The 13,104-nt window shown below is 41.3% G+C and overlaps 3 protein-coding genes across 3 annotated transcripts in view; 2 read left to right on the top strand and 1 right to left on the bottom strand.

The window, feature by feature from the left end:
* LOC145277533 (GDP-fucose transporter 1-like) overlaps positions 1-13,104 on the bottom strand; it is a 131,773-nt gene that overhangs the window by 54,190 nt on the left and 64,479 nt on the right. The gene's annotated exons all lie outside the window — the stretch shown is intronic.
* On the top strand, positions 10,181-10,744 carry LOC145277455 (uncharacterized). The gene has a single exon (XM_080128817.1). It carries the CDS (start codon positions 10,181-10,183, stop codon positions 10,742-10,744), a length of 564 nt encoding a protein of 187 aa, XP_079984943.1.
* Positions 10,805-11,731, top strand: LOC145277454 (uncharacterized). The gene has a single exon (XM_080128816.1). The coding sequence runs from the start codon at positions 10,805-10,807 to the stop codon at positions 11,729-11,731; it is 927 nt and encodes a 308-aa protein (XP_079984942.1).

Genomic DNA, 13,104 nt, shown 5'->3' with positions numbered 1-13,104 from the left:
GGTTGAGATAGAGCACAAGCTTCTATTCAAGACCCTGTTATTTGGTAAAACTGGTGGGAACCAAGCTGCTGTTAAGCTACTTTGGATTTGACAGATTGAGCATACAACTCTTTCGCGTTCTTTATTACTCTTTTACAGTGATGGTGGCAGTCCTGAAGGTGGCTTTAGTCTCAGTACATCTATTATGTTGGAAGTAATGGAAAAAGTGATTTGTGTATGCAATAGCAGCAGCACATTCTGGAGAGAACCATGGCTGGCTGTTAAGTTCTTGCTGGAATTTTGTGGAGGGTATGAAACGGTCTATACCTACAATTAACCATTCCATCAGGTCTGATACTATAGAAGACACATTCTTTTTAAACATGGAATGCAGAAGTAGATCTTGCTTTTGTATTTCTAGCCTATTTGCTTAATGTGTAGAGAGAAGTGGAATCAACCTGTCTCTGAATGCATGACAAAGACAAAACTCCTTTCCTTTACAAGAGAATAAAAACAGTGGCAGCAGTACTCCATCCTTGGACGTACTTGGCTTTTATACAGATAGAGAATTGCATAAGTAGTGAGATATCTTCTGGAGCGGTAGAACGATCCCACCATTTTCCCAGCGTCACTGGCCACAGATTTGATGTACATATTACATTTCAGATTAGGAGTAAAGGTCAAGCCCAGAAGCTTGTCAAAACATGGAGCCTCCCCAAGACGAGAGCCATCCATTTCAAGTGATGCCAGATGAGGATCAGAGCGTTGATGATGTAAAGATAGAAGCTTGGTTTTGGATGCATTAAAAGTGACCAGCCACCTCTTCCCCCATTGTACCATGCGCTCAAGATCAGAGGAGAGAGAATTAGAGAGAACTTTGTCATTTACGGCCTTTGATGTGCTGCCATAGATGGTCGTGTCATCAGCATAGATGTCAATGAATGATTTAAGTATGTGTTTTGGGAGATCATTGATGTAGATCAGGAAGAGAGTTGGGCCCAGGATGGACCCTTGGAGGACTCCAGCATTAATACTGTGGGCCTCTGATTTCTGCCCATCAACCACTACTCTTATGAACCTATCTAAGAGAAATGATTTAATGATTAAGAAAACATTTCCAATAATACCGTAGCTGGAAATCTTGTGAAGTAGGCCCTTATGCCATACCTTATCGAAGGCCTTCGATATGTCAAGAGCAATTGCCCGGGAAAGGAAACCTTTGTCAAGAGATTAACTAATCCTATGTGATATAACCGTTAGCACATCTGCTGTAGATCTTGCAGAGTGGAAACCATATTGCATATCGCTAAGAAGGTTGTTTCTGTTGAGGTGGTTGACTACTTCTCTATTTAATATGGATTCCAACAACTTACTCATGACACACAGGAGACTTATTGGATTGTACTGAGAGGGAGATGACATTTCACCTGAATTCTTAAATACAGGGCATACTGATGAGGTTTTCCAGGGTGTTGGAAAGCACTTCTCCTTAAGGCAACGCTTAAACAGTTTTGTAAGTATGGGGGCAAGTTCTGGTTGGAGCTTTTTCAGCACTATAGCTGGAATGCCGTCAGGGCTAGTTACTTTATTGGAATCAAGGTTCTTGATTAGCTTGGCGACTTCACCCACAGATATTTGTATGTTGCATAGCGTGTTGTCTGTTATAGGAGGAAAACAGGGAGTTGATGGTCATTGTCGCATAGGGTAGAATTAGCTGCAAAATTCTTGGCAAATGTCTGATGCTGACGAGATGACCTCAAGTCCATTGATGATAGTTGGGATAGAACGCACGCTTCTGTTCAAGATCCTGTTTGCAATTTGCCAGAACTGGTGAGAACCAAGTCACTGATCAGCTACTTTGGATTTAACAGACTGAGTATATAGCTCTCTTGCATTTTTTATTACTCTTTTACAGTGGTTGCTGGCAGTCTTGAAAGTAGCTTTAGTCTCAGTACATCTATTACGTTGGTAGTTATGGAAAAAGTGACTTATGTGCGCACTGGCCGCAGCACATTCAGGGGCGAACCATGGCTGGCTGTTAGGTTTTTGTTGGAATTTTTTGGATGGTATGAATCGGTCTATGCCTACAATTAATCATTCGGTCAGGTTTGATACTATAGAGGATACATCCTTTTTAAACATGGAATGCAGAGGTAGGACAGATATGAATGTACGGAAGCTATCCTAGTCAGCCATAGAGTATCAATATACAGTACAGTGGAGAGGTACGTCTGAAGACTTATTACATTTCATTTTTATCTTAACTGATACAACGGAGTGGTCAGAGGATCCCAGAGGAGATAGAACGGAACATGAACACAGCTCAGGGGAAGTTGTGAGGAAAAGGTCTAGAAGGCTTGCATATTGACCGGGTGTATCGGGCACACGGGTGGGTTCATGAACAATCTGAGTGAGGTCATAGGCAATGGCAAAATCATGACAAAACCTCCCCTCATCATCGGTTTTATTTGAGTGGGTCAGCCATTCCACATTATGGAGATTGAAATCACCGCAAATGTGAATGTTAGCCGAAGGATGAGCAGACAGGATGTGGTCAATTTTCTCAGATATGCTCTTAAAGATAGTAACCCCACTGTTGTGGGGGCGATAGAGGTCAAATATAAATGCAGTGGTGTAAGCTAGTGCAACCCGAAAGCACATATAAGGTAAATTAGGGTCTTCTCTCGAGATATCCCTACCACATGGAGAGCCATCTTTGATGTAGGCACATATTCCATGCCCATGGCGATCTTGGGGGTCAGATTTAGATGTTAAGTTGGAGTATCTTTTAATTATGAATTTGTCTAGAGAAGTGGTTGGCCCTATGCCAGTTTCACTTAAAAAGAATAAGTCTGGTTTCGTCTCCTGTAATTGTGTTTCAACCTCTGGAAGGTTGGAATGTAGACTCCTGATGTTGGAGAAGGAGACCTGGTAGTAGGGGTCTACGTTGGAGGATGGAGTTCTAGGTTTATTCGTGTTTTTTTATTTTTGAGATTTGTCATGATTGTTGAGGTTTTGGGGTTTGTGGAGCAGATCGGTAGACTTGGTTAGAGCAGGATAGAGAGGGAAAATAAGAGAGAAAAAGACAAGAAAATTTGTTTTTTGTTTTTTTTTGTGGCACATGATAAGGTAAAGCCGTAACAATTATCCACTAGTATGGCATCGAGAGGCCTTACCAGAAACTACTGTATGGTCCAGAATCCATTCACTAAATGGCAATACAGCAGCCCCGGTAATTTGCACCTGCTGATAGGACAGACTCTTTGGTGGTTAATCCAAGGTTCGGGTCCCTAACTATCAAGCAGGTAATGTCAGCCCAGATGAAATGTTTACCTCCAGCACCCTTACTAGTGACATGACCACAAGGATAGACATAGAAATAGAAATTTTCCGACATCTCAGGCTGCTCTTTACAAAGTACTACCGACCTGGAAAGCAGCTTTTTCTTCACCCTTTGTCAGAAAAATCATTCATTGGAAATGAGGACTGAAGGACAAAAAAGGAGAAGCGAGAGTTACTGTAGCTGCCGATAACACATCCACATGCATTATCTACTCTACATTGAAAAAAAAAAAAAAGGTGAGAAGGACTTATTAATATCTACTTAGTATAAGTCCGTTGCCCCATTCCCGGCTTAGGGTAGTACTTGAAGATAGTCTCCCCTCCCATGTTAATGCATGGATACTTTTTGCCTTTATCTAGGTCGAGCTGGGATGTTAAACCGTTCCAGCTCCACCCCATAATAAATATGCTATAATGGAACTTTTATCAAATTGAAAAAGTCTGGTTATTTTTAACTTGTTTAAAAAGCTGGTTAAGAAGTAATACCTTTAGGGTTATGTATTAACTTTAGCTAGAAGTAATGCATGTTTTTGAGTTCAGATAATATGCAAATATAATTTGGGAAATGTTCAATTTCATAGGAGACTTTTTTTTTTTTTTCTCGTTTTAAATATAAGAAAAATTATTGGTTAATTAATAGTATTTTTGACAAAAAAGATTTAGGAGAAAGATAAGAAAACAAGACAAATATTCAGAATTAAAGTCAAACCTGTGATAAGGAAAAAGAGAAAAAATAAAAAATAAAAAAAATAAACATGTTAGTGTTTTTAGATTAGTAGGCTGCAAAAGTTACGAACAGGAAAAGTTTCTTAGCTTTTGGAACCGTAGAAGAGCTCGACTGAGCTTGGAGGCGATAGCTTAAAGAGGACAAATGCTAGCCAGTCAGTCAGTCTGTCTGCTTTTATGCCGATATTTATTTAAAGAGTATGTTGGGTGGCGGTGGTCGGGGGGAGGGGGTCTTGGTGAGTTTTGTATTTTTATTTATTTCTTTTAAATTCAACATTGAATTATCTATCTAATGCCAGAATGTTCGACCACCCCATAATAAATATGCTATAATGGAACTGGGTTTGTATTACTGTACACATAGATTCGAAAAAGTTGTCAAAAAACAAATATATAACAAATAAATGTTATCAAAGGCAAGATAAGTTACTTTTCTACCAAACTGGATATAATTTTCGTGTTTTTATTCAATTTAACATGTTTATTCAGCTCGAAAACCATACAGTGTTTACCGATGTATTGGAAAATTCAAAATGGCGGCCGACTCTCTCTTTACCACGGTAAGTTCGGGAAAAGGTGTTATGAATAATAAACTAGACAAAATACTATTAAAAACCCACCGAATATATGTCAAGTTATGTCACGGTAACATATATTGAGCGAATTTCTAACAGTATTTTGTCTAGTTTATTATTTATTACACCTTTTTCCGAACTTACCGTGGTAAAGAGAGAGTCGGCCGCCATTTTGAATTTTCCAATATATCGGTAAACACTGTATGGTTTTCGAGCTGAATAAACATGTTACATTGAATAAAAACACGAAAATTATATCCAGTTTGGTAGAAAAGTAATTTATCTTGCCTTTGATAACATTTATTTGTTATATATTTGTTTTTTGACAACTTTTTCGAATCTATGTGTACAGTAATACAAACCCATGAAACTTTTATCAAATAAAAAGCGTAAGCAAATTCCTCAACTGCTACCACGTCACAAGGTGGATCACTTAAGGTTTCGTCGTGAATACAAAACATGGGACATTGAGAACTGGAAGAAAGTCCTGTTTTCTGATGAGAAAAAAATCAATCTAGATAGTTCTGATGGCTTCCAATGGCTGGTTATGTTAGCATGCTACCAGAAGCATCGTTGATAATGAGGGGCCATCGTTTGTATGGAGATGGATGGCTATCCCAACAGGACAATGCTGCTATTCACGCTGCACAATGGACTGACTTTTCTGCCAGAAAATGGCGTCCATCTTTTGGGACACCCTGCATGCTCACCGGACTTGAACCCAATTGAAAATGTTTGGGGATGGATGATAAAAGATGTTTATCAAAAAGGTAAACCAATATTCAACAAAAAAATGAACTTCATGAAGCCATCTTCAGAAGCTGGAGCAACATCCTTAATGAGAACGCTTATTTGAAGCCATCAAAACCAGTAGAGGTAGAACTCATTATTAAATTTGGTTGTTGAATGTTTTCATATACTTTTTGTACAATTTCGTAGAATTTATACCCTTGGTCTTCTAATTTTGATAAGTGTAAAATGCCTCATTTTATAAAAATGTAAATTTCTGAATTAAATTTTTGGAATGTAGCTTTTTTTTTTCCATAATGTTTTAGGTTGTAGTATTGGTAACCTTAAGTGGGAGGAGTTTAAAATCTATCCTTAAAAAAAGGGTTTCTTTTTAAAGATTTTCAAGTGGTCTTAACTTTCTGACCAGGAGTGTGTGTGTGTGTATATATATATATATATATATATATATATATATATATATATATATATTAGTGGCTTGGCAAGGCCACAAAGGAGACAATCAAAGCAACAAAACTGAAGCTGGCCTGCAGGAAACTATATATACAAATGTAGGCAAATTTGGGAATATTTTATTGGTTTGAAAATATAGGTCCTTTTTTACTAATTGTCATAAAATTTTAACCATAGAATAGTATTATAATCTTCAAAAAGCCTGCAAATTTTCATGTAGTTTCTTTCCATATAACCAAAGATATGAGCAGTTCAATAGTCAATTTGGCTACCAGTGTGTATGTGTGTGTGTACATATATATATATATATATATATATATATATATATATATATATATATATATCACCTTTTTTGGCAATTTTATAAGTTTCAAATCTCAGCAACTATTGATCAGAATTTAGCAAATGAAGGCTCGTTGGAAAGATAATGATGTAAATTGTGTAGTGGACTATGTGACATTTGCCCTTAAGATCGCACATTAAGGGGATCATCCATGATCCAGAGCCTATTTTTGGCACTTTTTATAGCCATAAAATGTTTCAATCATAGTCATTTGTTTTCCTAGTTTTGCATATGGATTACAAAATATCTGATACTTTTCCCAAACCTCTTACCTTGATGGAGGGGAGACTAAAACTTGCTGCTATGGTTTCAAATGGTTTCAAACAAATATTTCTCGTATGTTATACCACCCCTCTTTAGTTTTCATACATAAAGTACATTTCACAGTATATAAAGATTATTTGATACTAGAGATATTCATAATCGCACCCTATTTCTATATATGTGTAATCTGAGGTTATTGTTTTTCCAGAGGTTAAGTTAGCAATGAAGTGTAGTGAGATTAATATGAATGTGCTCAATACTGAAGTAGAGCAGGGTATACTCTTTATTTGTTTTTACATTAGCAGCAATATGTTGCTACACAGATTGCAAATTTTGCTTTCATATAAGATTTATCGCCTGAAGAGGTCTCTAGTTACTGGTAACTAGCTGACCGAAATATACTCATGGCTGTGTAACAACATATTACTGATTGTGTAAAAAAAAAGAAAAAAAAAGAGAATATATATATATACATTATATTATATTTAAATTTCTGCACATTGATAGAGTCAAGGAAGCAGAGAATTTCAAAGGCTAGCAGCTTCCAGCATCTGAGGACCCTTACAGTTAAGGGATGCTGTTTTACTGATTGTTCGATTGTCGGGAGAAGGGGGGGGGTACGTTGAAGGGTCACTAGGTGAGCAAGTTCGTTGGAGCACATTCCATTGAAATACATGTAAAGCAAGGACAGGTATGTAACATTGCAACAATGGGACAAAGACTGGAGCTTAGCAGACAGTGTTGAATTAGAAACTTTTTTTAAATTTTTATTCTGTTTAGAAGGGAGACACTAGTGGTTGGAGCACCAAACCAGATGTGGCAACAATACTCCATACATGAGTGAATACTGGCTTTATACTAGCAGACTGCCCAGCGTTGCCCACAGAGTTTTAATTTTGGAGAAGTGTTTATACTTTCCGTTGTAAGATTTAAAACACTCTAAACAATGGAGCATGTGGTCTTACGGGACGGAACAGTAAAAAAGCGGAGTCGACCGAGTAGGATTGAAGCAAGCTCCAGAACTTTTTACCTCATCAACGCTACAAGGAATGCTAGCCTTTTCGACAACGTAGAATAGTTTCTTATGGAGTCCCCCCAACCCCGGGGAAGAACAGTCTATTTACACCGCTTACGACAGTGGCTATATCACTCTCTCTTAGAGCTACTAAGGCGAGGCACAGCACCTAATCTTCTCAAGCATGGCGGACAGCAAATCCAACTGGTCTTACAAATTCCATCACTCTCACTCATCTCACAACTCACGGTCTTCAAGTAGAGCATCTGCCGCCATCTCTGCAGCTGCTGCTGCCCAAGCTAAAGCCGAGGCAGCCAAAACACGACTCCTCTTTGCAGAAAGAGAGTTAAAAATAAAAATGGAATTGGAGAAACTACAGCTTGAAAAGAAGACGGCTGCTGCTGTGACTGAAGCAGAGGCTCTGAAGGAAGCTGCCGATGAGCTAAATGAACGGTCCAGCTCAAAACTCGACTGTATTCCTGCTGACCCTAACATACGGGTTAGAGAATACCTAGCCGACCAGGCAAATCAGCCGAAACGAGAGATGACCGAATCCCACCCACCTCTTAATGAAGAAATCGGTCAAGGGCATCTCTATGGTCGGCTCGAACATGGAAACCAGCTCCCCCCTCATAGGCCAGAGAGCTCAGACGGACCTATGCAAACAGCCCTCCCGATTATAACTTATCACTCACCCACTTCATATCCTGAAGTAAACTACGGTTTAATCGATGGAATGAGGGACATTTGCCAGCACTCCACTGACCTAGTGAAGCTTTTCACTCAATGCGAGCTCCTCACTACTAGGTTAATTCAGTGTGGCAATAAGCCAGGAGACTACCGAGTGTGGAGACAGTCATTCTACCACATTATAAAGGAGCTTGGTCTCACTCCTAATGAAGAGATGGACCTTCTGGTAAAGTGGCTGGGCAAGGAATCTAGCAGCTATGCTAAGAAAATAAGGGCGGTGCATATAAACAACCCGGCAAAAGGCTTGTCAAAAATATGGGAATGACTCGAGGAGTGTTATGGTGCTCCTGAAGTCATTGAGGAGGCACTTCTCGAACGTGTGGAAGACTTTCCCAGGCTGACGAGCTGAGACCTCTCGAAATTAAGAGAGCATGGAGATTTGCTGGAGGAGCTCCAGTCAGCGAGAGAAGATGGGAACCTTTGCAGCCTTGCTGTCCTGGATACTGCCCGATGACTCCACCTCTTAGTATCGAAGCTACCTTCCTCACTACAAGAAAAATGGCTGTCCATTGGATCGAAATATAAAGACCAACATCAGGTTTCTTTCCCACCCTTTCAAGTCTTTGTGGGGTTCGTCAAGTAGCAGGCTAGAATCAGAAATGACCCAAGTTTCAAGACCGACTCAGTAGCAGGCCGACTCCTTTTAAATGGAAACAGGATGAGAGCGGTGTCCGTAAATAGGACCATGGTCTCCCCAACATCATCCGACTACAAACTTCAAAAGGACAAAAAGGACTTGGCTTGTTTCTGCTCTCTACACAGAGCTTCCCACTCTCTATTGGAATGCCGTGCCTTTCGGGAGAAGCCTTTGAAGGAGCAAGAAGTTTTCCTCCAGGACAGAGGAATCTGTTTCAAATGCTGTCTGTGCACAGGACACAAGGCAAGACACTGTAGGACAGTGACGTGTGCAACAGCCAGGAGCACAATACTGCCCTTCACCCAGGGCCACCACCTTGGACCATAACACAAGAGTCTGATAAGAAGCACGGCGGGGAGAAGAACCCCCAGCCGCATACCAGGGTGGTATCACAGTGTACACAGATTTGTGGTGGCGACCTTTCTGGAAGATCGTGCTCTAAAATCAGCCTCGTCTATGTTCATCCAACAGGAAGGTGAGACAAAGCAAAAAAGATGTACGCCATTCTGGATGAACAGAACAACAGGTCCCTTGCATGTTCAGACTTTTTCAAGACATTTCAAGAGAACGGCCCTAACCTCCTGTATTCCTTGAAAACATGTGCTGGAGTAGTGCAAACTACTGGAAGGAGGGTAAGTGGGTTCCAAGTGAGATCTGTCAACGGAGAAGTAAGTCTTCCACTCCCTAACCTCATCGAATGTGATGAAATACCGGATGACAGGGCTAACATTCCTACACCTGAGACAGCCCTTCATCACCCACACCTAAGAAGAATAGCCTATCTCATTTCTTCCTTGGAACCAGACTCCAATAATGCTTCTATTAGGACGCAACATCATAAGGGTGCACAAGGTACATAGGCAAATCAATGGCCCCCATGATGCATCTTATGCATAGAAACTGGACCTCGGTTGGGTCGTAGTGGGTAACGTCTGTTTAGGAAGGACTCACAAACTTCCACACAATAAGCACCCTTCACACCTTCATCAGCGAAGGAGGACGACCCACACTTTTTGAGCCCTGCCCAAACACACTTCCAGTTAAGGAAATCTACAAAAAAAATTGGAGTTATAAGTCTTCCCACGAGAAAGAAGGACACTTGGGTCACAATATTTTCCAACAGACTAAGATGACGAAAAGGTAGCTCCTTCCATCGAGGATATTGCCTTTCTGAACATCATGGAGCAACAAGTCGAAAGAGACAGCAGTCACAATTGGGTTGCCCATTGCCTTTCAAGAACCCAAGATGCTGCTTTCCACAGAACAGGACACTAGCTGAAAAACAGCTCACTACGCTGATCCACAACCTCAGAAAGAAACCTGATACAAGGAGACACTTCTTCTCCTTCATGGAGAAGTTGTTTGAAAATGGCCATGCCGAGAAGGCTCCTCAGCTTAAGGCTAATGAAGAGTGCTGGTATCTGCCCATTTTTAGCGTGTATCATCCAAAAAAAAAAAACAGGGAAAAGATTCGAGTGGTCTTTGATTCTAGCGCCAAACACAACGGAATATCCCTCAATGACGTTCTGATCAGCGGACCTAATCTCAACAACACATTGATTTTGGTTCTCCGCCATTTCCGAATGGAGTCATTTGCAATTATGGCAGATATTGAACAGATGTTCCACTGCTTTCTAGTGAAAGAGGAGCACAGGAACTACCTGAGATTTCTCTGGTACCAAGATAATGACCCCAACAAGGAAATCACAGAATACCGGATGAGAGTACATGTCTTTGGAAACAGCCCATCCCCAGCCATAGCTATCTACTGCCTTAGACAAACAGTCAAGAAGAACCAGCCTAACTATGACCCAGCTGTAGAGCAGCTCGTCAACCGCAACTTTTACATCGATGATTGCCTGAAATCTTTCTCCACCGAGGAAGAAGCTATCTCCTTACTAAAAAAAACATGAGGCATTTTAGCACAATCCAATTTGAGGCTACACAAGATCGCCTCCAATAATAGCAATGTCATGGCTGCCTTCCCACCCACGGACCATGCAAACAACTTGCAGAATCTTGATTTGGGTGGAAATGAACTGCCTAGACAGCGCAGTCTCGGTCTCGAGTGGGACATCGAGAAGGACATGTTTGCATTCAAGGTTCCCATGATGGAAAGACCCTTCACCCACAGAGGTGTCCTGTCAACACTCAATAGCTTATACGACCCTCTGGGATTTGCTGCTCCTGTCATCATCCGAGGTAAATTTATTCTAAGGGAGTTGACGGACTGGAACACTGAAAGGGACGCTCCTCTACCTCAAGAAATGTACGAACCCTGGTCATTGTGGAGAGACTCCTTGAGAGCTCTAAATGATGTCTTCATCCCTAGGATTCTTACAGGAACACCACCATCCAAAGTAGCGCGTAGGAAGCTGCATATTTTCTCTGATGCGTCCACGAAGGCCATAGCAGCAATTTCCTATCTTAAAACCATTGACTTCGAAGGTAACACCCAAACTGGCTTCATCATGGGAAAGGCGAAGCTTGCTCCTCGTCCAGAATGTTCCTTACCAAGGATGAAACTTTGTGCGGCTGTCTTAACAGCCAACCTAAGCAAACTGATCTCCGAGATAGACCTTCAGTTTGACTCTACCGTCTATTACACAGATAGTAGAGTGGTCCTCGGATACATTTATAACAAGATCAGAGGATTCCATGTATATGTAAGTAACTGCGTGTTATGCATACGCAAAATTTGCAATCCAAAACAGTGGAGAAATGTATCTACTGGCCAGAACCCTGCTGATCTTGGCACGCGGTCGGTGCCTGCCTCACACCTCAAAAAGAGCAGCTGGATACACGGTCCAACATTTCTTTCTTATATAAACAAAACTTTCTCTAGATCGACTGACTACAGCTTGGTTGAACCTGATTCAGACACCGAAATTCGGCCATAGGTGTTCATGCTTATGACTTCTTCTACAAAACAACGACTCGGATCCCCGCATTTTGAAAGCTTCTCTACCTGGTTATCTCTAACTAGAGCTATAGCCAACCTCATCCACATTGTTCATACTTTCCATTGAGTGCGAGACACAGCAGAAGATGAGTGCACCAATGGCACCATTGTCAACAAGCAGGCACCGTTGAAAAGCTCCTGTAGGCAAAGAACGTGGTAATCCAAGCCATCCAGGAGGACGTTTTTACCGAGGATCTAATACAGATAAGAGACAAGAGAGAACTTTCCAAGGACAGCCCCCTCAAAAGCCTCAGCCCCTTCTTGGACGACTGTGGCCTTCTGCGAGTTGGAGGATGCTTAACCAGAGCAGAATTCCCCATCATCATTCCTGGGAAACACCATGTAGGGTTGTAGCTTGTGCAACACTACCATTTAAACACCAAGGGTGCCTCTTTACTTTACTCTTTACAGCCGGATTTTAGATTGTCATCGGCAAGAGGTGCGTAAGTAAATTCATCAACCATTGCGTTATGTGCTGAAAACTGCGGGACACTACCCAAACCCAGAAGATGGCCAACCTTCCTGCTGATCGCCTCCTAATCAACCCATTTTTATTAGCATCGACCTAGATGTTTTTGGCCCCTGGATAATTTCCGCACGCCGAACAATGGGTGGCTTTGCCAACAGCAAACGTTGGGCAGTGATATTCATATGCATGGGTTCCAGAGGTGTCCACATCGAAGTGATCGAATCATTAGACACCTCAAGTTTCATAGATGCACTCAGGCGTTTTTTCTCTATCAGGGGGCCAGCTAAGAACATACGCTCTGATCGCGGTACCAACTTCATAGGAGCCTGCAAGGAGCTAGGTATAGAATCTAACCAAGATTTTTGGGGGAGCAAGGCTGCACCTGGTTGTTCAACACCCCTTATGCCCCCCCCCCTCCACATGGGAGGGGCTTGGGAAAGGATAATCGGCATGACAAAGAAAATCTTGGACTCCATGTTGCTGGAACACAAACAGAGGTTGACTCATGAGCTGCTTATTACCTTCTTAGCAGAGGTTACCTCTATCATGAATGCCATACTTCTCCTAGAGATATCCACAGATCCAAATGACCCCTGCATACTCACTCCTGTTACCCTCCTAACTCAAAAATCAGGAGAACATTTTATCCATGGACTTGAATTTGGGCCAAAAGATATCATAAAAATCCAGTGGAAATATATCCAACACCTGGCAGAGACATTCTGGGGAAAATGGCGGTAAGTCTACATAGCTTCACTCCAAAGATGGACAAAATGGACTTCAAAGGAATGTAATCTCAAGGAAGGGGACGTAGTGCTGTTGAAAGATAATCAGACAGAAAG

Source organism: Euprymna scolopes, chromosome 6 (genome assembly GCF_053919585.1).
Source record: "Euprymna scolopes isolate OS-2025 chromosome 6, ASM5391958v1, whole genome shotgun sequence".
NCBI classification, from domain to species: domain Eukaryota; kingdom Metazoa; phylum Mollusca; class Cephalopoda; order Sepiida; family Sepiolidae; genus Euprymna; species Euprymna scolopes.
The sequence above is the reverse complement of the archived record's forward strand: the minus strand, read 5'-3'. Positions and strand labels throughout refer to the sequence as shown.